Source organism: Pseudorasbora parva, chromosome 11 (assembly GCF_024679245.1).
Source record: "Pseudorasbora parva isolate DD20220531a chromosome 11, ASM2467924v1, whole genome shotgun sequence".
Taxonomy (NCBI): Eukaryota; Metazoa; Chordata; class Actinopteri; order Cypriniformes; family Gobionidae; genus Pseudorasbora; species Pseudorasbora parva.
Genome location: NC_090182.1, coordinates 15,039,669 through 15,066,722, shown reverse-complemented (window position 1 = coordinate 15,066,722; position 27,054 = coordinate 15,039,669). Strand labels below are relative to the sequence as shown.

The window sequence follows — 27,054 nt, the reverse complement described above, 5'->3', positions numbered from 1 at the left end:
CTTGTGTTAAGTTGACATCAATGTTGTTTTGTTAACTTGTTTTATAGGACTGGATGTCAGATAATGACCCAGCACAGTACCAAACTTTTTATCATTCAAAAGTAAACTATAATATTACATGAAATTCATTGCCAGCTAGGGAATGTTCTCAGAGTGGGTTTGTTTTAACAGTTACGATATTGAATGTTCGTTCTACAAGTTATCTGGTCTTTAATATTCTCAAAACGTTAGTAAAAGATCTTCTTTTTTTTTGGATGTTGGATGTTCAGCTAACATTTTGATTGTTACTATGTTTCAGAATGTTTAGAGAACATTGAAAAGTAACATTCCCTTAATGTTTGAAATATATAAAAATGGAATGTTCCCTTAGAGGTATATTTCACCCAAATATTAAAATTCTGTCATCATTTACTCACCCAAGATGTTCCAAACCTGTAAACATTTCTTTCTGATACTGAACACAAAAGAAGATATTTTGAAGAATTTTTGTAACCAAGCAGATCTCAACCCCATTAACTACCATAGATGGGGATGGGGGTTTACTACATTGAGGGAGAGAAAAAGATGAGAAGAATTTTCATTTTTCAGTGACCCCTTTAACATTCGTATAACCAAGAATATTTTTTTAAATATTAACATTCAGAAATAATGTTTTCATAGCTTATTGGGAACATTAGCACAGACACACACACACACACAAAAAAAACAAATTTATAGAACATATTTTTGTTAGCTGGGTTGTTTGGTGAATATTTGTGTACGAAATCCAGTTTCAATACAAATCCACATGCATTTTGCGTGAGAGCGAAAGATTTGGTCGCTACATTGCCAACACGGCAGCTTACATTCTATGTATACTTATTTTGGGTAGTTTTTCATTACATTTTTTTTTTCCTAAATTTTCGTTTTTCCTTTCTTTAAAAAAGTTACTATCAAAGATATAACTGGATTTTCAGGTACAATGATATAACTGGATTTTATTATTTACATTTAGCATTGTTTTCCACCTGTTGCTCATGACCCTTTTCAGAACCTTGGACCTGTTTTGGCTCAACTTCACTTGCCTAAAACCACTGGCCTAACATCCAGTATTTCACGCAGCAGAGGATGTTTCTCACGTCCTTTTTTGATTAGTGGTCTAGAGAGCTGATTCACCCAGATCAGTCATTAACTTAATTTACATTATAGACGTACAAGATAAGGAAATTCCCTCCCGTTTTAATCTGTGCAAGTCTGTTCTGAATAGGAAATATCTGGTTATAAATTGAGATGGTACATGTGATATTTGATGTTCGGTAGATGTTATTTACTTTTCACAGATGCAATCATGCATTATGACGTCAAACCAAAAAAGCATGGCATTCTAAAAAAAAAAGAGAAAATATATAAGACTAGATATGTTTAGATATATCTATGCTTTTATTGGATTTATCCATGCACAAAACACCTTAATTACATATCCTGTGACCATCATTTTGGAGAATCTTTTTTTGAGAATTGAACACATTTTCTGTTCTCTTGGGCTGGGCACCAGTTTCGAGAGATGTTTCCCGCTTAGCAGACAGCAACCTTATTGTCATCTGCAGATTTCAGGGTGTGAGAAGAAGCACTGAGGGATCTTTTTCTGTACAACAGCCTTCCTCTGTCAAAAAGGAGCCTTCAAGCCATCAATTCATTATACTCTTGTCTGCAGCTATGTGTATGTGTGAGAGCACGCTTGTGTTTATGTGTGTGCGGACGTGTCTTTGTGTGAGTGCAGCTGTTGTCAGGCCATCTTTAGTTAAAAGAGGAAAGAAGAAAAAAGCTTGTGGGGCTAGGAAATCCCCTGCAAGTAGACCAACATCCCAGTCACCATTGATGATGTCTGCAATAGCAATAACATTGTTAAATTCAGAACAAAACATCAAGTACATGATCATTTAGCTATTTTCAACTGTGTGTGAAGAGTTGCACATGCAAAAGCAAAGATAAAACTGAACTCTCCAGGGTGTTTTGAGATGCTTAATGTCAGAGGTGACAAAAAGTTACAATGCAGACAAACTTAAACAACACGGAGAGGTAATGTGCATTTCGGTGGGCTTTCTGTTGTCTGCAAACGCTGCATGCAGTTTTTTAGTTAAGAGATTTCATCAGTGCACTTTCCATTGTGCATGTAATTATGTGTGCACTTTTAAAAGACAACAAAAATGCAATTCTATGAAAGTTTTATGAACTTTATTCTTAAGTGAGATTTATTTATGGGACACTTTCGAGGCAAATGCATGTGGAATGACGGCGTATTATGATCCAGTCGTTAAATTCCAGGCATTAAACTGCTGATTTATGAAGTTATTTTCCAATAATTTGATACAATAATCCTTCAACCCATGTTTCCAACGTACTTTTCAAACAGTAAAAATATGCATGCTACTATCAAATATATGTGTTGTCTGGTAACACTTAGCTATAGCAGTCTCATGTTCCTGGACACATACCAGGTCCCACTTTTAAGCTGAAAATATCAGGGCCTTTCACTATGTGGGAATTCCCCCTTCTGTTTAAAAACACAGCAAACGCTTCCCCCATTGCCACTAGTTTCCTTAAAAAACGCCTCTCGGACACAAGTATTATGTGTAGGTGAGTAATTGTATCATGTTTTTATTCAGCATTTTCTAGTATTTATAATAGAAAAAATACTGTATCTTAGTTTTATAAAATGTTTTGATGAAATAATGGTAAATTATAGCAGGAAATCTGTAAATTTGCATTTCCATAAAAGCTCTGGTGAAAGGGTACATACAAGGGTATACGGTATTATAATATTTACTAAAAGGTGCATGTGTTTTCTATTCAAACAAGACAAGTAAAACGGTTTCTAAACAGTATTTATTTTTATTGTTTTTTATTGTTTTTTAAACTTGTCTTTGGTTGTACTTAATTTCCTTAACATTTCATTTAGACACTCATTGCACATGCAGCTACATGGTTTTCAACCTTTTAAAGTTGATTGATTGCTGATCTATTTTAACACATAAGACTTCTCAATAAACGCTCAGATTGCACGCATATGTGGCTGAACTATGTGTGTGATTTTAATCTTAAATACCACAGTGGTAAATTTCCACAAGATGTCACCATTTATTTTCAGTGCAGAGTAAGATTTACAAATAGAATGTTAATCTTTCTGCTTTATGGTGAGGCCTAAAAATGTGTCATATAAAAGTTGCATTAAAATGTCCCCTGAAAATATTATTGTCCTGTGTTGATGCATGGGAACTGATTTCATACTTGGATTACAGGACAAAAACTTAAATCTGGCTAATCTGGAAATCCCATTGTTCTTACATTAACCTCAATGATCAAAAAATACACCCATCCATACATCTGTCCATCTATTAACGTTTATCATGAGTTTCAAGTTCAATTTCAATAATATTATAACTGGAAACATGCTGAAAATTAATGTATTTTAATTAGATGGATTTTTTAGATGGAAATTTTCTCATAAATTAACAACTCCTGCAGTGTTCCAGTCAAAACACTCTTTTAAGAACTGTGGAATATTTTGACAATACAATTCCTGAAAGCCTATGCCATGAACTTTTCAAATTAAACCCCTCATCATGACCTGTATTTTTCAAAGCTATTTTAATGCATATTTACTAGACCTCACTGAAGTATTAAAAGGATAGTTCACCCAAATTGATCATTTTGTATAGTTTACTCACCCGCCTCAAGTTCCAAACATGGATTTATTTCTCACAAAATAGGATGATTTTGAAGAATATGGGTAAACAGTTGATGGACTCCATTAACTTTCATAGTATGGAATGAAAATAATTAAATAGAAATATGGTCAATCAACTATTTGGTTAACGACATTCTTCAAAACATCTTTTTTTTGAGTTCAGCAGAAGAAAGAAATTCGGTCACACTTTAGATTAGGTTCCAATTCCATTAACCTATATTAAATATGACTTGCCTCAATAAACTCCTATTTTTGCTTTAGTTAAGGTAGTCGTCAAGATTAGGTATTGGGTAGGATTAAGAGATGGTCAAGCAGAATAATGCAAACATGCTTTATAAGTACTAATAAACAGCCAATATCCTATAATATGCATGCTGATATTAGGCAACTAGTTTATAGTTAGAATTGGACCCTAAACTAAAGTGTTACCAGAAATTCATGGTTTGGAACAACTTGAGGGTGAGTAAATAATGAAAGAGTTTGCATTTTTGGGGTGAAGTATTCCTTTAACTTGGACCTTATTGTAATGTTTATGTTAAGCATTCTGAAACTATTCATAAAGGACAAACCAAACAGGCATTTGTTTATAATGTTTAAACTTCCAGAATTGGCCAATAACGACAACTCTTCTCTTACCCAATTCAATGTCTTATTATCTGTTTCCTTGTGAATTTCTTAATTTCTTGTTAGGCCTACTAGTAAAAAGAACACAGCATTCTAATGTGAACAATCAAATTTAAGAAATAATATATATAAATAATATGTGTGTATGTATGTATATGTATTATATACATATATATATTCAGATTAACTAGGCTAATTGTGTTTAGAACAGCTGAGACAGACATTTTAGTTCACTGCAGTAACGTTTATAAGATTAGCTAGTTTAAACTTAACCTGAACGCATAGCCTATTTACACAGCCTAGCTAGTGGTTCAAAAATAATGCAGCAAATTAGATGTATTTTTATAAAACTACTTGTTAATGAAAATGAAAAGTGATGTTGTGTTATCGTGCGTGTTAGCTTCAATTTGATCCAGATGGATCCAACTAAAAGCATAATTGTAGCTTGTTATTTAAAAAAAAAAAAAAACTAGCCTAAATATACATTTGTAGGCCTACTCTATATTTTACCCACATTTGTAAACTACAGACACACTAAAAGACGTATACATATTTAAACTTTTTGGTCGGGTTTATATTGACCACCAATGTTTCAAGTAGGCTGTATGAAATTAGGCAGGAAACTGCTGTGACTGACAAGTGCCCTTGCCCTAGAAATCATTCAAAGTTAATATTATATCTTTTTTCTATAGGCGACTATATAGGCTCAGTCATTAAAACTAAATAAGTTTTAACCCACTAAATCAATAGCCTATAATACTAATTTTCAAATTAGTGTGGCTGTTAAGTAGCTGTTCAGTGCGAGCAATGTAACTCGTGAATGAATCATTTTTTTTTGAGTCAGATCTTTTCCATGAATTGGTTGAACCGGTTCACAATGGGTCTGAACAATTCTTTCACGAATTGTAAAGAATCGATTCGTAATGATCCGAGTGAGGTGGAGTGTCCCGAAGATTTGACTAATTTAAAAAAAAGAAAAAAGAAAGAAAAAAAAGAAAAGAAAAAAGATTTGACTAATTTTGGAGATGTTAATAGGCTGGAAATTTGTTTCTGAAAAAAGGAAAATAATTTTGTTTCTGATTATGACAGATTTATTAACACATATACAGGAAATAGTTTATCTTACTAACACAGGCAGGCTCTCCTTATTAAATTGCCAAGAGATAAAATGGCTTTTAGTATTGCAAATTATATTTAGAAGATATTATAAACTACTACTACTACTACTACTACTACTACTACTACTACTACTAATAATAATAATAATTATTATTATTATTATTATTATTATATAGATACTGTTCAACTGAAACCGGACACATGAAAATACAATAAACATTATGATAAAATAATATATAAATAAACAAAATAGATACTTATTTTTTTGTCTTTATTTATTTACATGTTAAATATGGAGCATGTAAAAAGGGACCACTTATGTTCCATCAAATGAACAGTTCGAAAGAACCGAATCGCGGAAATTAGTCGGACTTCCCATCACTAGAGTGAACGCGGCTCTGTTTACATCTGCGGAATTTCCCGGCTCGCGCCGCGAACCACTTCCGCAAACCTCCGGCCGATCAAAGACGTGTCTCCGTCAAGGTACAGAAAGAGCTCTTTTTTTAATTGAAAACAAAAAAACTAACGGTACGATACAGGTTATTATAATGGTTGTCGTGCGGCCGCTATGTTTTATTCTTTCCTAGGACATTATTGAGCGTATTTAGGTGCTGTTCGTGGCTTGTGGCTAGGGAGAGCTAGCGTGAAAGCTTTTGTCTGCTAGCGTGGTAAACACATCACCTGCTGTTAGCTGGATGCTAAGCTAATAGCATCATATATTTGTTTTTAAAGTGAGTCATTTATTTAGGCTACATAATACGTTGGCTTTGACCTTGTGTGTGTGGGTAGGGGGTTTCGGCTCATGCTTAATATAAGCTAAAGCTTTCCATACTGTATCTCTTTTTAGGTCGTTTTGTTAAGGGCATGGAGGGGATTAGAAATAAACCTGATTCTCTAGATAAGGTTTCCTCTTATCTAAGAGCACCTATCATTCAGTGATAATGTTGACACTACCATAGCTGTTTAAACAGGTCTTGTCGTGGAAAGGAAAGTGAAAGGGTTTAGCTATAAGTCTAAGTTGTTGGATTTGCTGTTACTTTTATGGTAGGTGGCTGTCAGTTTTTGGTGTACAATAGGACACTGATTAGGATTTCTGAGAAATGTCTGTTGGCACATGATTATTCATTTGTTTGGCTGCTGGTTTGATGCGTCACTTGTGTAAATGTCATTTGTCATGCTTGTATGGTATTTAGGATTCATGCTGTTGGTCTTGGTTGATTGACTATTAACTGTTTTAGAATATCCTAATGATTGCCATGACTTATTTGAGTTAAGATATCAAAGACATGCATTCAAATCATTATGTCTTGAAATAGCCAAAGAGAAATCCCCAATATGCCATTATTCAAATGCGCTCTTTGAATTGCAAATGTACAATATTTACGCACTTTGATGCCGTCAGTTCATGTTACGTTAATGATCTTTGAGTTTTGTTTTATCTGTCTGTACAGTACACACAAATGAATGACCATATGACTTCTTTGTTTTAGTACAGGGAAACATGTTTGGTAAGTGACGGGGGTGACATATGGAGGGAAAAGGCCCATATCGCATCTATGACCCCGGTGGGAGCGATTGCCAGGTCAAAGACGAGGCCAGCAGCCTCAGCTACAGACAGCTGCTAGAGGAAAACACAGTTTTAAGGGAGAGAATGAAAGGTCTGAAGAGCTTAGGTGAGGGATCTTAACCTGTCACCCATTTTAAATGCCTTTGAGAATCAAGAACCTGACTGAACAGGTTAATGTAAACCACTTTGGAAGATTGTATAATAACCACCTTACCATTTTCAATTTCAACATCTCTCAATGTCTAAGCTGAACACTTGAGGTTACATATAGTTCAATGCCTTAAACTTTGCTCAATCAGGACATTTGAGTGATCAACCCTGTATTAATTCACAGGTATTGTCTTGCTATTTTTGGCTTATATCTATTGTTAAGTCAAGAACAGAAAAATGAAGTGATTCTAGATTTTCAGCTTTAGCCAATGCCAATGTGTCATTTGATGTGCTATTGTGTCAGATCAGCTATGGCTTCATTGGGTGATTGTATTTGTTTTTCTTGTGACTGGTAGGAGACCTGTTAGAGGAGTCTCAGACAGAGGCAGCAAAACTTCGGAAGAGGGTGGAGGAGTTGGTTAGGGATAATGAAGTGCTGAAGTCGTCTACAACGAGCTTTGCCTCGAGTCTGTGCATGGGTGCCCCTGTTCAGATGGACACACAAGGTACAGTGCTGTAATTATTCTGATGGTGTGAGGTCGGTGAAGGGTTTGACACTGTAGAGGCCTGTTTTTAAATCAGATCTTTTGTGATTCTGGCTCCCTTTAGGTCATGGAAAACATCGCGGTCATTCTACAGCAGAAAGACAAGACTCTCGGGATTGTTTAACTGGAAATACTTTACAACCAGAGGCAACTGTAAGCACTTCTAATAAAATAATTATTTTGGAAACGGTTATGAATTACACAACTATAGGTTAAAGGTTACATTTGCAACGTATTAATGCAACTTTCAGATTTGCAAATTGCTGTCTATTTGAATCCCATGTGAGCAGTAGAATATCCTTTTATTTATTTATATAATATAAAGCGTAACACAGCACATGCTATAATGTTTCATATTACCAATATAGCTTCAATGTTAAGAAACATTATACTATTTTCATGGTGTGAAAATCTTACAATGGGAATAAACAAAACAGTTTTGTGGATTGCTGGCTATTTTAATAAACTGTAAAATACCCTTTGAGTTAATATTGTATATGATTACCATAACATATTATAAAGTGTTAAAATACCTTTATAGCTTTGATGTTACAAAATAATCAGACTCAGAAAGAGCTTTAATGCTTAGTGTGTTTGCACTATAACTTCAAGTTTTGTGTTTTGCTGGATATTTTGATCCAACTCGAACAGCGTATACCCCTTGTGACTTAACATTTTGTGCGACAATTGCAACGTATGTGTTATAATACATTATATTCCCTTCTCAGCTGTAACATGTGAATATATTATATCGTTTCACATCATGTTGTGAAAAGCTTTTGGAAATGTGACTTCCAGTTTTGTTAATTGCTCGTCATTTCCTTCTTTTAAGAACAGTAAAATACTCTTAAGTTGATATTGTGTGTAACAGTCAGAATGTGTTGCAACTCTGTGAATTCATGTGTTTACAGGAATGTTCATCGGAGTTTGAGGTGGTGAATATGGAAGAGAAGACACTTTCTGAAACCCAGACGGTGAGTTTTAGGGATGTTAGGAAATCCTGGGCAGCTGCAGTCACTCAACTGCACGTGTATGAACTTGTGTGTATTTTTCTGGATCATTACTTTGTTTTGAACATTCCGTATTCTCTCATTCTTTGCTGCGGACATAAGTCATGTGACAGATTCCAGTCAGTGTAGTTGCTCAGCTGTTTCTCTCTGCCCTTCCTTATCAGGGATTTATTCACTGTAATGAATCAACGTATCTGTATGAGGCTGTTCCTTGGATGACTCGGAGGGAAACTCCAGGATTTAGTTAGTAAGCAGATAGACAGAAAACTCACGTGTGTGTGTCAGTTTATGGAATACCTTTTTGGTTAAGGTCACAAAAACTTTTGTTCACAAATGTGCAAAGCTGGAAATATTTGTATAAAGGTATTTGAGGATTTTTTCACTTTCAATTTATGGTTTCATAATACTCTTCTTTTGTGCTGGGGAAAATGAAGGGTAGATATTCACAGTAAGGGTGCCACTTGGTGCCTAGTGATTGGTGTTATATATCAGGGATGTTTTTGGAATGAAGATTAAGGTAAACCCCACTTTATAATGCAGACTGGAGCGATGCATCTACCACAGGAGAACTTGGAGCTGGCGAGTCAACTCCGGCGACTGGAGAGTTCTTTCAGTGTATTTGCTGAGGAGTCCAATCCCAACCAACTGCTGGCTCACCTGGGCCGCATGGCTGTGGAGTTTCACCACTTATCATCCAAAGTCCAGAAGAATGAACAGAGAACATCTCTCCTACAGGTGAGATGACAGGGCTCATGACATTTTCTAGGTCTCTGTTTTGGCTGTGAGTTATATTATGTGAATTAATCAAAGGCTTATTTGCTGAATATTTAACTTTTATCTCTAGACACTCTGTGAACAGCTAAGACAGGAAAACAACGAGCTTAGGAAAAAAATGGAAGATGACCTTCAGTACCGTAACCGTGATTTGGAACAGCTCAGGTAATTTAGTTCACATGCATGTTTATTTTCAGAAACTCCTTCTTTTATTTACTCATGGAACGAATAAAAGCAAACGAAGAAAGAAAAAAAAAGCCCATTGGGAATCTGTGAGAGGGATTGGTGTTAATAAGCTGTGAGAACACCATAAGGGGCCAGAATTTCCTGTTGTTCTGGAACGGAGGGGTCTTTCCATCTGATGCTTGCTTTTAAACTCATTGTGTGTCAAATAGAGAATATTTTTTCCCCTCATTCATTAGTTTTGATTTTGGTTCTGTGTATTTTCGATAGGCAGGAAAACCTGAAACTGAAGGAGCAGGTCAGCGGAGGAGGCCAGGCAGCACCTATTGAGCAACCAAGCCCAAAAGAGGAGCCAGTGAAAGAGGAGGCAGCCAAAACCAAGGTGGAAATGACCATGACTCAGCAGGTTTGCACTTTATCTCAGGTGACATCATAGAATTCCTGGTGCTGTTCTAAATTTGTGCTGGGTTTTTTTGTCTTTAATTTCCCTTTCAGACTAGTGATGTCGCAGTCTAGTTGATTTTTTAAAAATAGCTTTTTTAGTTCTTAGAAAACTTTTTTTTAGTTCTTAGAAAAATAACCAACGTGCACATTGCTCTCCAGTTTCTAAATTGAGAGGCTTCTTATTGAGTCATTTTTGCCACTTAGTTTAGTTTTGGGAATACCACCTTGGCTCTGAATACCACTCTTCCTCAATGGCCTTTCTGGTTAAGTTCCTCATTTGTGGGCTTTTTTTTAATGGTATGACTAAATATTGAAGAACAATACACATGGTCATTGTGTTACGTTCTGACTCATCCTCAAGACTGCTGTCCTGTAGTATGATGGGAAAATTCTTTCCTTTGGTTTGTCGTCAGCTAATTGCTGTGATTGATTATGTTATGTTATCAGTTTTCAGTTTAAAGTCTAGTGGAGATTTTTTTTATTACATTTAAATGGTATGACAATTCATACTGACATTAAAATCACTTTAACATTAAAATATAATAATTCAATTGTAAATATTTTTCAGTTTATTAAATTAAGGTTTTCCAGTAGTTAAAAAAACAAGAATATTTATAAAAGCAGTTTCTGATTTTCTTTTGCCAGTATGGCTGTTTGATTAATATAAACCAAAGTAATTAATAGATGGACTTTTAAAAAAAACAATTTAAACTCACTATATGTAAGATTTTTAGATTTAAAATTTCCAAAAATCACTTAAAACAATGTTATATATTTAGTTGACTTTTTCAAAATTTTCCAACAATGTTTAAATCAAGACAAATCAGCTATTTTAACCAGGACATGTTGCATATCCCTCGATTTCCATTTTTTTCTTTCGTAGAAACCATGGAAACACCAAAAATGCTTTAATATATTGTTTTATTAGACAGGTGAGCAACTGTTTTTATCCACCGGAAATAATCATTGCTATATAGCTCAACATATTTAGTCTTATTGTTTGAATCATGTTTTCTTGATTTGCCATGAGTACTGTGTTTTTACTGTGACTCAGAGACAACACTATTTTGTCAAGTGGCTAACATAGCATAGAGCTTTCTCCATCATACAGTATATTTTAAAATTAATTGCATGTCATTTAGGAACACAAGTCAACCAGTTTTTATTATTTTATGATATTCTAATATCGATCTAATATTCTAATATCGATCTAGGTTACTGCAAAGTGCAACAAGTCTCTCATTCCATCCACCGAGAAGACACAAAGTAGAGTTAACATAACTTTCAAGACACTCAAATGTATTTACTATGATTGTTTTAACCATGTAAAACAGTGCTGCATTACCCCACATATGCAACGAAAGGAGCGGAAGTGGCCGACTGCAGTATAAGCATAATAAAAGCTCAGCTGGACTCGTTTCCACTCCCATGGCCTGGCATTCTTCATAGCACAGTAAAGTTAATAAAACTTTAATGCATATTAGCTCATCCATGAGCATGATTTTTACAGAGTCTGTCGGATTCCTTACTATCGGCTTTGGGTATAAAGACGACTACTATGCCTGTTCCACATAGCAACAAATCTATGCTTAAAAAAAAAATTACTCTAGTGGTGAGAGTGGTGAAAATTACATATTGTGCCTTTAATTTGTTATGTTAATTTTTTTGTTTGTTTATTATTTAAATTTTTTAACATTTTAGTGTTTACTTGGTACCAAAGTACTGATATTTGGCTGCAATTTAGCTTACTTGGAATTTTCTATTGCAAAATTGGTTAATTTTTTTTTCTCCAATAAATCTACAGTCTGGTAAAGCTGTGGAAAAAACACCATCTAAGACTTGCGATCCGGAGGTGTACGAAAAGAAGATCAAGCTTTTGGAGAAACAGAGGAAAGATGTAAGAACTTTCTGGAGGTCCCCTGCTTTCTTCATGCTGACATTACTACTGTCATAGTTTCCCGTTCGTTTAACTCTGACGTGTAAACACTTGTGTTTGACCTTTCTTAGGTACTAGAGGTGAACAAACAGTGGGACATTCAGTGGAATTCTATGAAAGCACAGTTTGAGCAAAAGGTACATGACAACATATACACTAGAAACCCTCTATAAATATGTTCCAATTGGCCTTGTAACCTTTGCTGCTCACCTTATTGCTGGTAAACATGACATAAAAACATAAAGAAACATGAATCACTCTACTAAGAAGTAACAATTGCTTAATGAATTCGACCAGCCGGTGTAAGCACATGTGAATTGGGGTGGTAGATTGTACTTTATGAATCATCATGAAATTCCTGTTTTAAAGTGAAGGGTGCTGACGGGCCCCGTTACTGCATTTGGGTGGCGGTGGAAATGCTGTTGGGGCAAAGGAATGGAAAGCAGCTCTGTGTGTGTGTGTCACAGTGTTGCACACCAGACCACAGTCCCCTCCTGTCACACCTTTGGCAGAAATTCCCTCACCTCGCTCGTACCCACTGTCTTCCTGTTGTGGCTCGCCATAGGGGCTGGCCAAGGTTGCATAGCCGTGTGATCTCACGGCCCAGAGATAGTGACGCCTGTTTCATCTTCGCATCAGCTCAGCCTGATAGAAGAGAGAAAAAAAGATTTAAAAAAAAAAAAAACGAACCAAAGCTGTTTCTTTACATACATCCTCTGTCGTCATGGGGGGATCGTGTTAAAACTCAGAGCAGTGGAACAAAAACAACTCTCTCTTTTTTTGTTGTTGTTGCTTTGTTTTCATTATAAAATAGATTACGGTACCTTATCAAACTTCTAATAAAGATACACAACATTTTTCCCCAGTTTAATGCAGCTCTGTAACTGATGGATCTTGTTGTGTTAGTATGACATATGAACAGATGCAGTCGATGCCATAAATACTAAGATGAGTCTTCATCACATTATAACTTTTCTCTCCTTCCTAGATTACAGACCTACGGCAGCGGCTCGCTGACTCCCAGAAAGCCGTGCTTGAGCTCGAAGCAGAACGTGAACAGAGACAAAGAGATTATGATAAAAAACTCCTCCTCGCAAAGTCTAAGATTGACAATGTGCAGGTACACCTTACTCGTAAACGCAGACAGCACACCCACAGACAATCAGAACTTGCTATTTTTAGGTGCAGAGAAATTCTGATTTAAAAGTCCAAAAGGTTTCCTCAATTAATGGGATGTTTTCTGGCTTATTTGAATAAAAAAGTTCTATGCCAGCCTATTATTATAGTTTAATCCATTTCAGATAAACTCGCCCATAAAGTGCAAGAAATACAAAACAGCTTTTATGTGTTTGTCAGAAAGTCTCTTCCTGTATAAGTGGGTGTTTTTTGTTGTTGTTTTTTTTTTTACTTCATGCTATTATTAGTTCAGTTCAGTTATTTACTGGAGTGACAGTTGCATTCTGTTACTAGACACACACCTGTAAATTGTCAGGACTGACAACCTCACAACATTTTTGAAAAACCTGCGCTGTGTGAACTGAACCAGACTGGACAACTAGTTGTTGGTCATGTCTGCACACGCGTGTCTGCCATGTGTTGTGGGTTTTGTGTGATTTTTGGTCATTTATAGCAACGGAGATGAGAGCTGTGTGTCATCTGAAGGTTTTAAATCCAGTCACTGTTCTTCTCCGGAGACGCTTCCGTCAGTTTTAAGTTCTTCCGCTTACTACCTAGATATATAATCTACTGTCGAATGAAAATTTGAATAATAATGAAAAATGAATACTTTATGAATACTTTAAAATGAAACCTTTATCAATTGGTCTGCTCAATTGGACTTTTTTATGGACGTTGCCATATTTTTTATTACTTTGGTCATTGTTGCTAATATTACTGATAAGAGAAAACAGGCTTGACTCCCATTGCAGATTCCTACAGACAGTTTTCTTTTTTCTCAATACACTTTTGTAAGTTGCTGTGTGAACAGGATTTTTCGAGACTCACAACTGCAAGTAAATCTGGTTGTCAATCCCCCAAAAATCTACAGCGTGAGTGTAGCCTAATTACTTTCCTTTTTTGGAATATTTAGCCGGTATTTCCACCACTGTAGAGCTCGATCAGGCTCATTGGGCTTCAAGTAGTCATTCATTGCTTTCAGTTTTCACTTGGGAAGCACCAGTCATTCCCTCTAACTGACCATTTGACATTCTTAGTATACAGTAATAGTTTCCCTTCAGTCCCACAGGGGACAGTCAAGCATGCGACAGATAAACTGCCTCATAGTTTTATTGAGTCTCATAGACCATGTCATGTGATGACTGGTTTCATTTTCACATCCACGGCCTACTTATTTGTGCATCTCAAGGCTCTCATGGTTTTTAGTTTATTTATGAGTTATGGACAGCATTACATAGATTTTGTCAGCATGACTCACTCCCGCAGCAGGCCAGAGATGTTCCATAGGAAAGGCTTTAAGGCAGAACCACAGGCCATATTTTGCGTCTGATACCATTGTCACAGACAGTAGTCAAATTTTTTTTTTTATAGAAGAGAATGCAGGTTTTGTATTAGGTGTTTTAAATGTCATGGTTTCATGTGGGCTGACTATGTCAGGTGCTTTGACAGATTGCTTTGCTGTTAAATACGATTAAGTGTTGTTTTTCCCCAGCACATACCATACATATTCTTATCTTTAGATGTTATGTATTCAGTCATGTGATGATCTCCATTTTACAAAACAGCCTTACAGTAAGTGAGTTGCTGTTAAACATCAAATTTAGTATGTTGTTAGAATTTTTGAGTAATCAGACATCTTTTGATTTAGGTAGCAAATTAGTCACTGGTTGCAGACCTACTGTAAATATGTCATTTATAGTAAGATGCCTTTAAAGACAATCCCTCTTTTCACTGTCAGTCAGTACACTACACACAACTGTTTAAAGTATAGATATAACCAAGTGTCTGTTTTGCTCTGGTGGCTAACCAATGTATTTCTGTATGTTGTCATAGGGTGAAAAGGAGTGCCTCACCTCAGAGACATGTGAGTTAAAACAAAAGGTGCGTTACCTGCAGGACCAGTTGTTGCCACTTACTAAACAAAGAGAATACCAGGAGAAAGAGATCCAACGGCTCAACAGGGTCAGTCACAAAACATGCATACATGTACACTTCCTAGCTATCTGGATTTGCCATTTGTCTTGTTTTTAAGTTAGGCAGACACTAATCCAAACCCCTTTGGTATTTGTAGAAGTAATACGTTTTATTGATATAGTAGGTTATCCCAATCAAGTTTTTTGTGTCCCCGATCCAACCCAAGTCATTGAATATTGAGTATATCCTGATCTGATAGCAATTTTCTGAGTGCCTGGTGCTCACTTAAGTAAATTTAAAGCTATTAAAATCAATCCAATGTGTACAGGGATGTACAGAGAGTTTATTTAGGGCAGAGGCTCAAATGTAAAAAAGGGGCATCTATCACTACAGAGTAATTTCAATATAACAATTACTACAGTAATTATATTTATAGGCATACATGTATAGTGTTATAAAGACATTGGTAGATGTAAACATATGTTACAGTGGTAGATACTGTAAACCGACTGTGTGGTCAAAATTATGAATATGGGACTACTGATATAAACTTCATTGTACAAGTAGAATAATTGCAACAAAAGAAATCATTAAGTTTGCTGTGTCAGAATGCCAATCAATCAGTAAAGTCAGAGGCAAGATCAAAATAAACAATAAATTACTTTTGAGTGATTAGTTACAAAAGTGAGCGTTAAATACGCTATGATTTTTAAATTTTACCTTTTTTAAAAAAAAATCTGTATGCATTTGTACAAAAATATAGTACAAATTGTAATATTGTGAAATATTATTACAATTATATGTGAAAGATATTTTTCTATTTTAATATACACTTTAAAAATGTAATTTATTTCTGTGATGGAAAAGTGAATTTTCCACATCATTACTCTAGTACTCAGTGTGATAAATCCTTCTTATATGATAATTTGATGCTAAAGAAACATTTCTAATTATTAAAGCTACACTGTGTGATATTTTCCCCCCTCTAGCGGTGAAATTGTGTATTAGGTATATGACCTTTCAGTAAATATTAGTTTCAGTTCCTCTCAATTCCGATTTCGTTTTAACTCCTACGGTGGCCGATTTAGTCCAAGATTAGCATGGCAATCCTCCTCTTCACATTCAACACGGTGCCATTTGAGTGTTAAAACCCGAAAGGCGAAGCTTGAATTTACGGGTATGTCCCTCTTTGGCTAATGTACTTTCAAGATGGAGGGGCAACATGGCGACCAGCATTCAAAACCCTCACCCGTATGTATTTTCAATGGCATATTATAAACTTACGAGAATACTTTATGAGGTGAAAGAAGTAAATATACATTAATGAGAACATATATTTTTGAAAGAACTAAGTGTTTTTAGCTAAGAATAAACTAAAAACGTTACACAGTGTAGCTTTAACAATGATGAAAACAGCTGTGCTGCTCAATGTATTTGCTTTATATTGTTTTAAAAGCAAACATCAGTTCTGATTGTGTTGTTTATTTTACAGGCATTAGAGGAAGCTTTGAACCTACACTCTCCCTCTTCCACCCAGCCAGGCATGAACCTAGGAGAAGGTGTGGCCAACCTGAGACAGCAGGAGCTTCACACACAGATCGCCGTTTTGAAGGAGCAGGTACAAACACGTGGAGACTTAATTAGGATACTTTTTTCCAATGTTAATGGAACAAGTGAAGACTTCATGCACTGGGACTGACATGGAGGACTACATTTTATAATTTACCATCAAATGCATTCAAATTTATAGTGTCCAAATACGCCTGTGCCTAATGTGTATACACTCATATGGCACAGTGCCTTGCTGTGATCAGATGAGCCCAAATAGTGAATGAGCTCTGTAGGACGCTTGAGTTTTCTCATTGTGTCAGATTTTGTCAGACGTTCTCTAGGAGTTGAGGTTTCACTCATTGAAACTCTACGTGAATTGACTGTCTTTTTACCTCATTTATCAAACACGCTTTGTTAAGAAATTAATGTCAAGGTTCCATGGTGAGTCATAGAGTTTGCTTGAGGTTTGATAACTTCCTCAGCTCTACACTCTGTTGAAATGAACCAATGGCTGCAGAGATCTTGTAGATCTCCATCCTCATCACATGCGGTTTTCTCAGGTGAAAATCTTTGAAGAGGACTTCCGGAAGGAGAGGAGCGATAGAGAGAGGATGAACGAAGAGAAAGAAGATCTGAGGCGGCAGGTGGAAAGGCTGCAGGGTCAAATGACCAATCTGACAAATCAGGTCAGAAGCCACACAGACCTTACTTAAACTTTCAGCTCTAACCAATGAAATAAATTCAGAAAAATGCCCAATTAGTTAATAATGAGATATGAAAAAATCTTATGAAAGTCCTGAATTCAGTGTCTCTGGTTCTCAGCTTCATCAAGCACAGAATGAGTGTCAGAGAGAGCGCGCAGAGAGGTGTAAACTGGAGAGACTACAGATGCAACATAAGCAGGTAACTCAAATGTATGGCACCACCTTGTTAGCACCACCTTGTGGTAGAAACTATAATAATTTTGTTAAAGGTGGGGTAAGTGTTATTTCAAAACCGTTTTGCAAAACGGAATCGGGCCGAGTCCAGTAACAGACTTGTAGCCAATCAGCAGGTAAGGGGTGTGTCTACTAATGATTGTGAGAAGAGAACACGTTAGTGCACGTCATTATTTAAAACAGACGACACAAATGACGGACATTAGTCGAGAACTAACATAGCTTTTGCTTGAATATGCTTGTCGTGTTCACTTGTTTGTCCATTTGTGATCGTATTGTGGCTCACTTCAGCGATAATAAAGACCTATTCATTTCCACACTCTGTGGAGCGTCTAAATCTCCTTACTGTCTGTTTCAAGCGTCAGCTCACAAAAGGTGTCCAACAAGTAAGATACTATACTCCTAATATATGTTTGTTTCCTCTTTTCATGATCTATATAACCCTTATCTGGTCATAATCGCAATATTTTGTTAGCTGGACTGTTGCGCTTGTCTAGGCTACTAACTAGTCATGAGAGTCGTTTGTGTTTTTGAGATCGCTATAACTCTAATCTTGTCATAATTGTAATACGTCGTTAGCTGGACTTTTGTGCTGTTTTTTTGCACTATCGAGTTGTTCATGAGAATGGTTGGAAGGTGATGGAAGGGGTGAAATTTTTTAATTGAACAGTAATATTCGATCTGTAACACACTTGGCAGATTCTGCCAAAGTCGTTGCCTGGGTTAGGTATGTGTTGGGCGGAGCTTTCAAAATAGGGGCAAAGACCCTTTTGGGGGTAGAGGCGTGTTTGTTTTGGGGATTTTAAAATAACAACAACGGTTACCAGAAAGCACTTACCCCACCTTTAATAAAGATTACAGACGTGGCAGATTCCCTAAACTGGAATTCATTTAGATTTTGTTTATCAATGTTTTGGAGGGGCAACAAGAGAGGAGGACGTCCGATCCCACTTCTAGCTCGGCCAATGGCCCGATGAGCCCTCCATACTGTGGCCCGTTTGTACAGGTTGGCCATCAAGGCCTAGAGGGGTGGCCCATACACTTCCCGCCCAGGATGCCTAACATCAGTACAGCACCTGGCAGGGATTTTCAGCCTGTCAACCCTGTAAGTATACAATAAGAATAGCAGTAAAACAGAATTCAACAGTTGGGTTCTGGAAGTAAAAACAAATTTTCCATAAGCAAATAGATTTTTAATGGTTAATTAATAAACCTTTATAGATGGCCATACTGTGAGCTATGAGGTTGTTAATAGATAGTATTTGCTTCTAATAAAACCTCCTTTGTATAATCAAGATTTTTAAATGAGTAGTTTTATATTTCTCTATCATTTCATTCGTAATGCTTCAGAATGCAACACATTCCTTTGTATCTTTGTTCGATTTTTAATATTTTTTTGCTTCAAATCAAAGTTTGTAATGTTATGACTCACCTCGTAGCTGGTTGGTTTGGTTCGGTTCACGGCTTATATCACTTTAACAAAGATTTTTTTTAATCTGAGAAATTAATGGAAAAAAATTATTCCGGAACTAACTCGGCTGAAAAAGTGTGCTGGCACTGCTGTACTCTTTTGACACCACACTCTTATTTAAATATTAAGGGGAAAAAAATTAAATTAAAACAACAAGTATTTCTCAATGAATTAAGTATTGCTTTAAGTTTGTTCAGTTATTCAAATAAACAATCCGTATCAATTAACAAATTAAGCATCAATGCTGTAATTGCACAGAAATACTTATTTTTGACCAAGAAGTGCATTTTGGTATTTAAAAAAATAAATCAACCTAAAGGTCCCATGGCATGGATTTTTAAATTGTTTTATAATATTTTCTGAGGTGTAGTTATATTGTTAGTATGGTTTTTACATCAAAATTTTTGTCATAATTTGGAAATCATTTTTTTTCTTTACTGATATTAGCCTTCTGGCTTGAATGCTCTGTTCAAGGGAAGTGTCTGCTGTGAGACTTTAGTGAAAACACCCACTGTTGTGATTGGCTGACATCTTTGCATTTGAAATGAGATTGTGGCGGAGGGGGCGTGGCTTAGTCAGGCTTAAAGGGGGGGGTGAAACACTCAGTTTCAGTCAATATCATGTCAATCTTGAGTACCTATAGAGTAGTATTGCATCCTTCATATCGCCGAAAAGTATTTAGTTTTATCATATTTATAAAAGAAATATAGGCTGTTCCGAGTCTTTCCGGAAAAAACCGAGTGCCTGGAGGCGTATCGTGTGGGCGGAGCTAAAGAATGATGAATGTGCACAAAGCGGTGACGTCCTAAAGTGTGGAGAAACCCATCTATCTCGGCTAATACAGACAGATAATGATCCACAATCAAATCTGAGGCAGAAATAAATTGAACACGAGAAACGGCAACATCAGGGCGTCCATCTCTGTGGTATGTACTGTATTTAGGGGCCTCTGTGTGTCTTTACTCACAGTTTATGAGGACATGATTCGGTTTATAGACTATTGTATGTGACTAAGTTAGACCTTAGAAGTAGCAAGCAAAACGGTTTTGCACGTCAGAGTCAGACTAGTGTAAAGTTATACAGAACAACAATGGAGTAACCGTTAGCGCATTTGAATGACGAAGCACGCGATCGTGTCGTTTACTGTGTTTACTCATGCGACGGTAGCCAATAGCAGAGACATTTGAAACAGATTTACTCACTGGCTGCTTCCAAAGCAGGACCGAACCTTTATCGCTGGGACCGCTCTGTCAAAAACACACTTCTTTGGTATGATTTGGTGAAGTCCTGTGACAGCAGTGACCGTGGAAATCCACTTTGAGACGCGACTGAAGTGATGCATTGAAGCTTCCCGTCATTTCTGCGTTCAAATCGGTTCAAATGCAGCGCTGCCTTCCCTGTATGCTGTGCTGAAGCGTTGAAGTCGCTCGACGTCACCCATAGGAATAAAAAGAAGCGCGGCGCACGACATAAGTGTTCACGGACGACTGGATCTGCAGCTGAGAGACTGTTTTCGGCGTGCATTTCCTCTCTCTCTCTCGATCGAGTCACGCGCGCGCACCCTACCGGGAGAAGAGCCTGTACGACCCATACAAGGACCTTCTGTTCTATTAACGTCAAGTAGACCCATACTCAAAAAAACCTCTCCGAAACTTGTGAGAAACCGGAAGGAATTTTTGACACAAAAATACTCTATCAAACGTCCAACATTAGTTTTTGAAATTTTGTCTATGTTTAGGATGGGAATCCAAGTCTTTAACAGTGTAAAAAGCTCAGTATGCATGAAACAGCATTACACCCCCCCTTTAAGCAGCAGCTGCCAGTCCATAGAGAGACCTGGGGAAAGATTGCTGAGAGTGTTATTGTAATGAGTTTTTGAGAGCGCAAGTTTATTTTGTTTGTATCTGAGAGCTCTGAATAAACACAAATTAACTTTGCAACGTTATTTCTCTCACAAAATGCTTTCACCACAAAGAACATCGTCATATATACAGTAAGAGCTTCTGTTTGGACTTGGGTGCACTTCAGATATACATGTGATTGACAGATCCGAACATTATTAAGAGTGTTCTTTGAACGCTCCCTGTAGTTTAATTTAAATAACAGGTTTGTTTCATGCTACTAACAGAAACAACGTGAAGTTGACGGTTCTAGTCACTGGCTTGATTCACTGATGCATCAAGACAGCCAGCGGTGGGACTGACAGTATTAAACGATTTAGAAAGAAAGTCTGTGTGAACTTAACATTCACTGTGTGAATGATTAGCTACACATCAGAAATTACTGATCCCAGATCAGTCATTAATGAACACTGTTTTTCACTGTTTATGGCGGTGCTGTCGAATCCATATGATAAAGCCTGTGCTGACATCATGACTGATAAACTGAATCTATTCGCTACTATAATTCTCTGGGCGGGCAAAGCAGAGGAACGGGAGGAAACCTTTCCTGTTATGACGTCATAACAGGAAAATTCAAGATCGGCTCGTCTGGGCTCTTATTTTCTCAAAGGCAGAAAAAGACGGCCAGAACTCGGTTTACACCGATCAAAATTTCTAGCCATTTGGTGGACAATATTCAGGCTAAAGGAACTCATATTAATGTTGAAAAACCTCATAAAATGAAAATTAAAAGGTTTAGTTCAAGCAATAATTCTGTCATTGATTACTTATCTTTGTTGTCATTCCCAACCCAATAAGACTTTAATTTTCGGAACACAAATTAAGATATTTTGTATGAAATACCACTTTAAAGGTCCAGAAAGGTAAAGACATTAAAATAGTCCATCTGACCTCAGTGGTTCAACCTTAATGTTATGAAGCAACAATAATATTTTTGTGTGCAGAAAACAAACAAAAATAACAACTTTATTCAACTATTTATTTTCTTCTGTGTCAGTCTCCTATGCAGTTTACATTGTAACCGCAGTGCAGTGCTTCCGGGATCTATGGCAGAACGGCACTCATTATTGGCCAGCATCACATGCATGCGTCGTGGTGCTCATGTGAAAAGCATCCCCCAATATAGAGCCAGCGCTCTGATGAAGCGCTGAACTGTATTTACTATGACACAGAAGATAAGAAATTGTTGAAAAAAGTTTTGTTTTTTTGCGTACAAAAGGTACTCTTGATGCTTCATAACATTAAGGTTGAATCACTGGAGTCATTTGGAGTTTTGGGTTTTTACTACCTTTCTAGGCCTTGAAAGTGGTAATTGAATTGCTGTCTATGGATGGTCAGAGAGCTCTCGGATTTCATCAAAAATGTCTGGATTTGTGTTCCAAAGCTGAATGAAGGTCTTGAGGGTGAGTAATTAATGTCAGAATTTTCATTTTCGGGTGAACTAACCCTTTAATACTATAGTACTAGTTGGCTTCATATTCCTATTGTCCATAGGTTAATATCTTCATATCGTTCAGTTTGATTAGTGAGGAAAAATTCCAGATTGTTACTTCCTTTAGATATCCTGGAATCAACACTATAGTGTCATCCCAGATCTTTCAAGTGGTTAACCACATGTATTATGAAAAAGACGTGTGACTATAATGGTTTGTATAAACAGGGTTTTACGAGAGGTCAAGTGTGTCTCCAGTGTGCTGAACGGGACCGAGATCGAAACAGTTGTTCTTGATGTGTCTTATGGTAATTATTTCTTCTTTTGTGTGTGTGTGTGTGTTTTCAGGGTTTTCCCTGGCAGTCATCTTTCCCACAACCGCGCGGTTCCAGAGGACAAGCAGACACAGCTAGGCCCCCTCCAGAAACTGCAGGTATTTATTTGATTAATTTCCCCATGTCCTTTCTGCCCTCTTACATCCTTTCTGTGTCACCAGAATCCATTTTGTTTTGCCACACAATGTCAGTCTGGCCCAGTGATATTTCAAGCATTCTGTCTGAATCAGTTAGATTCCACTGGAGGCAGTTCAAATGATGACGACAATGAGAACCATGAAATGGCAATAGCTTTGAATTTCATAATGATTGTACAAGGCCTATGAAGTTTATTTTCAGTTTAGGTTTATCCGATTATTTGTATCATCTACTACAGATATGACATACAAATTGACGCAATTTGCTTTCCACTGTGCATGATTTATCAGTGTAAATAATAGATGAAAATGCTTGTTCACATAATCGTTCATCAAAACGTAATTTTGTTCTTCCAACTCTGAAACCTCTTTCCTGCCAAATTGATGAAGCTATATTATATGCTGTATTTTATATATGCAGTGCCAATTTTTTATATTAGTGGTATCATTTGACACTTTTATCCAATCCAGATATAGAGACTCAAATCATGCCTAAACTTTTTCCTGCTGAATGTTAGGGCTACACGATTAATTGGAATTGGACTGCGATTTTAACAAAATAAATATATGCCCAGCATGTTAGTGAAGAGCGTCTCTGTGATCAGTAGTAAATGCGGCTCCATCTGAAAGCACTGTGAGTTGAAGTCGCTTATAACCTGCATTTGAAAAAAACAAAAAGACAACATTTAATAGCATTTAATTTAAGACGTTTTAACTCATTTCATATTGCCATTCGAGTGTTTGATGTATTGTTTTTGTGAGCTTCTTATCACAGAATAAGGCAGACAATGAATTATTTATAGTATTTAAAACAGTCTTATTATGAAAATAGCCGAGAAGGCTTGAAGAACTCAAATACACCATATATTGTCGCAGTTGTGTGTTTATGGTCTTTGATGTTTAATCAAAGTCTTTCTATATTCTTTTTAAGGCCATTACATACTCCACAAGACCAGAGAAAAATGTTCTCGCTCCCAGGCCAGCATTTGTTCTCGCAGCCCTGGTTTAGGAGTTCTCGCAGCTTGTTCTCGACACATCATCTGAGCAGAACTTTTTTAGTTAAAATTATTATTAATTAAAGGTTGTTGCGGAGAAACGGAAATGTTTGGCACCTGCTTTTCTTGTGAAGTATGGAACGTCCTGGCTAGAATGAACTTTGTTCTTGTTCTTGCCACCTTGAGAAAACATACTACTTTGTTCTTGCGGAGTATGTACCAAGCTTTACTCAGCTACCAAGCGGTGGCTTTGCTTCACATTAGGGATATCCTAAAAAAAATTATATTACTTCTCTCTGAGGTATATGTGGCCTTTCTGCTCGAGGGCGCCCTCTGCCCTCCATTATGAATGAAACATGAGTTTAGTACCCCTCTATCCTATTTTGGGTAAAAAATAGGAAAATAATACTTCTCTAAATAAATCTACATGACAGTCCATATGTTTTTTCCGGTGTATAGGACCCCCTCCCCCCAACAGTGGATCCATTAGAAGCTCATATTTAATATTAAAGACATAGACTTGTTCTTGCATACTTTTTTGCATTTTTTTAATACCTCCTGACAAAAATTAAGAAATTTATATCACACATTTTTATAATAATATAATATTTTATTATATATCTTTAGACATTTCTAGTGATTTTTAGTCATAGGCTGTCTGCATGTTAACAGGCAAGCCTACTGTTTTTTTGTAAAATAAGTTTTCTGTAAAATATTTATTATTATTATTATTATTATTATTATTATTATTATTATAATATTGTTATATTTAAATGCTCTATTTTTATTTTTAATAATGAAAATGTTATTGTAATAGTATTAGCAATAATAATAATCATGATAATTATTAGTCATAATTTATAAGCACAACATACATATATATAATATATGCACGCATTACACACACACTTTTATTTTTGTGAATTGTGGGGACTCTCCATAGGCGTAATAGTTTTTATACCATACAAACCGTATTTTCTATACCCCTACACTGCCCCTGCCCCTAAACCTACCCATCACAGGAAACTGCAGTTTACTTTCTCCAAAAAACTTAATTCTGTATGATTTATAAGCATTTTGAAAAGTGGGGACATGGGTAATGTCCTCATATTTCACCCTCTCCTTGTAATACATGTCATACCTATGTCATACACATTTGTGTCCTGATATGACACAAAAACACGCATGCGCGCAAACTATTAATTTGTAAAAAAATACAATTGCATTTTAAATCGCAAATCACAATTTTAACCAAAATAATCGCAGTTAGATATTATTGCTTATTGCTCAGGCGTCCTGAGTTCAAGTCCTTCCTCGTGGTGCATTCCAATCCCGTCCCCCTCATGACAAGGAAGAGTTTAATTAACATTACATTAGTTACATTTCCGACACGATCATGACTCGCATTATTTTCATTATTTTCTATGAAAATTTCAATTATGTATTAAAATGAGGATTCTTAACTTTTTTTGTTGTTGGCAGAAATGGGAGCAACTGGATTTGGGAAAAGGGAGCGTCAGAACATAGACCCCGGAAAGCACTAAACGCGTATTCTCTCTCCTGGAATGGCTCCTGGCTAGTAGCATGATGCAGTTTATTTTCAGTTGTCAGTTGGCATGGTGTGAACTATTGTTTTTTTTTTTTCCTACTGTGTGTGTGTGTGTGTATATATATATATATATATATATATATATATATATATATATATATATATATATATATATATATATATACCGCTGATGAAAATGTTGTTTATATACTTAAGTTTTATAATCCTGTTTGTGAAACACTGTTCTGGCAAATTAAGATTATATACATTTATTATTTGACCTTTTTATGATTGTTGAAGTTTAAATTATCTGCTTTATATAATTCTATGCAGGAATTGAAGTCAGTTATTTAATGGATAATATGATTGAACGTTATTTTTATAGCGATCTACCTACAGAGTTAAATCTTAATTGAACAATAACCACCTGATAACATTCTATTTAGTGATTCCCTGATACATCAGAATGTGTTTTGGTATTGATGTCTCTAAAAAAATGTAACTCTATTGTTGAATTTTCTTGAAAATGACTACCAGTAGAATGTGACTGAACTAAGTCATGATTCCTTCATTGACCGTGGTTGGGATGATCACGGTGTGTCTGTGTATGTACGTCACCACTGGTGGCATTACTCTTTGACTGGTCATCTGCCCCATTGTTATTGAAGCCATATACTGTACAACACCTGTTAAATCTTTCCATCTATTAGATTATGTTCTTCACATGGCTTGTTGAACTTTTTGATACTTTTTTGATTGTAATTGAAATGGTAATTGATCAAGAAGGGCCTTCACCCGGTCCTGGTAAATGGTCGCCAGAAGTAACAGTAGTTTTGCTTAATATTGTTCAAGATTCAGTGTTCAAAAACATTATTCCCGATGTGCAAACGGAAGTGATAATTTATTTATATCTATTGTTTTGACAGCTGAGTGTGGTTTAATGTCTTAAGTAATGTTGTCTTTAGTGTATTGTTTTGTGTCTACATATATTGTAGCTATACTGGAAGATTGTAGGATTTGAGTTTGTGTGTTCACAACTCACAGAAAGTGGGCCAGAATAAATAAGTTAATGCATCACACTAGTCCAGCCCACTTTTCATTGGTCTCGTTCTTGTTTTAGGCTGAATATGAGCAGAAGTCCAATCACCGGATGTCTGATTTATAATGAGTCCATTGCACTTAAAAGCATTGTAGCATATTTGGAACAAGATGATCAGGGTAAGAATCATATCCTTTATGCTTTTACCATCATCCATCGTCATGAAGGCAGTTTTTTTCTGGATGTGTGCAATTGCAGTGACCAATGCTTTGAACCAAAGGCAAAAAGGTTTGTACCCAAATGCAAGCAATTAATTTGCTTCCATAGGGTGTGATATTTGACACAAAATGATAAAAGTAGACCGGTATTTATTTCATGAACACGTGGTTGGATTTAATAAACAGAACGAGTTAAGATTAGTGTTTTCAAGTTAAAATGTCTTTGAGCTAGATTGCACTGAGATGTGTGCTTTATTTACTCATTCCCATAATTTACTGTTGGTGGTTTTGTGCTTTTTGGAATATTTTTTTTTTCTCC

At 36.2% G+C, this 27,054-nt stretch overlaps 1 protein-coding gene across 3 annotated transcripts; it reads left to right on the top strand.

The window, feature by feature from the left end:
- The first annotated feature begins 2,551 nt into the window (after positions 1-2,551).
- Positions 2,552-25,606, top strand: tnip1 (TNFAIP3 interacting protein 1). Of its 3 annotated transcripts, none has more exons than XM_067457181.1 (18): positions 2,552-2,616; positions 6,961-7,143; positions 7,544-7,693; positions 7,797-7,885; positions 8,644-8,706; positions 9,283-9,477; positions 9,587-9,681; positions 9,970-10,105; positions 11,948-12,040; positions 12,151-12,216; positions 13,068-13,199; positions 15,089-15,217; positions 16,662-16,787; positions 17,281-17,406; positions 17,543-17,624; positions 18,576-18,763; positions 22,811-22,895; positions 25,412-25,605. In XM_067457181.1, the coding sequence occupies exons 2-18, from the start codon at positions 6,999-7,001 to the stop codon at positions 25,471-25,473; spliced, it is 1,962 nt and encodes a 653-aa protein (XP_067313282.1). In that variant the 5' UTR covers positions 2,552-2,616; positions 6,961-6,998; the 3' UTR covers positions 25,474-25,605. The 3 variants fall into 3 exon arrangements, with proteins under 3 accessions (XP_067313282.1, XP_067313284.1, XP_067313283.1); XM_067457183.1 differs by lacking the exon at positions 2,552-2,616 and adding an exon at positions 5,814-5,953 and having other exon boundaries at positions 9,970-10,081; positions 25,412-25,606; XM_067457182.1 differs by lacking the exon at positions 2,552-2,616 and adding an exon at positions 5,814-5,953 and having other exon boundaries at positions 17,543-17,623; positions 18,578-18,763.
- The last annotated feature ends 1,448 nt before the right edge of the window (positions 25,607-27,054 follow it).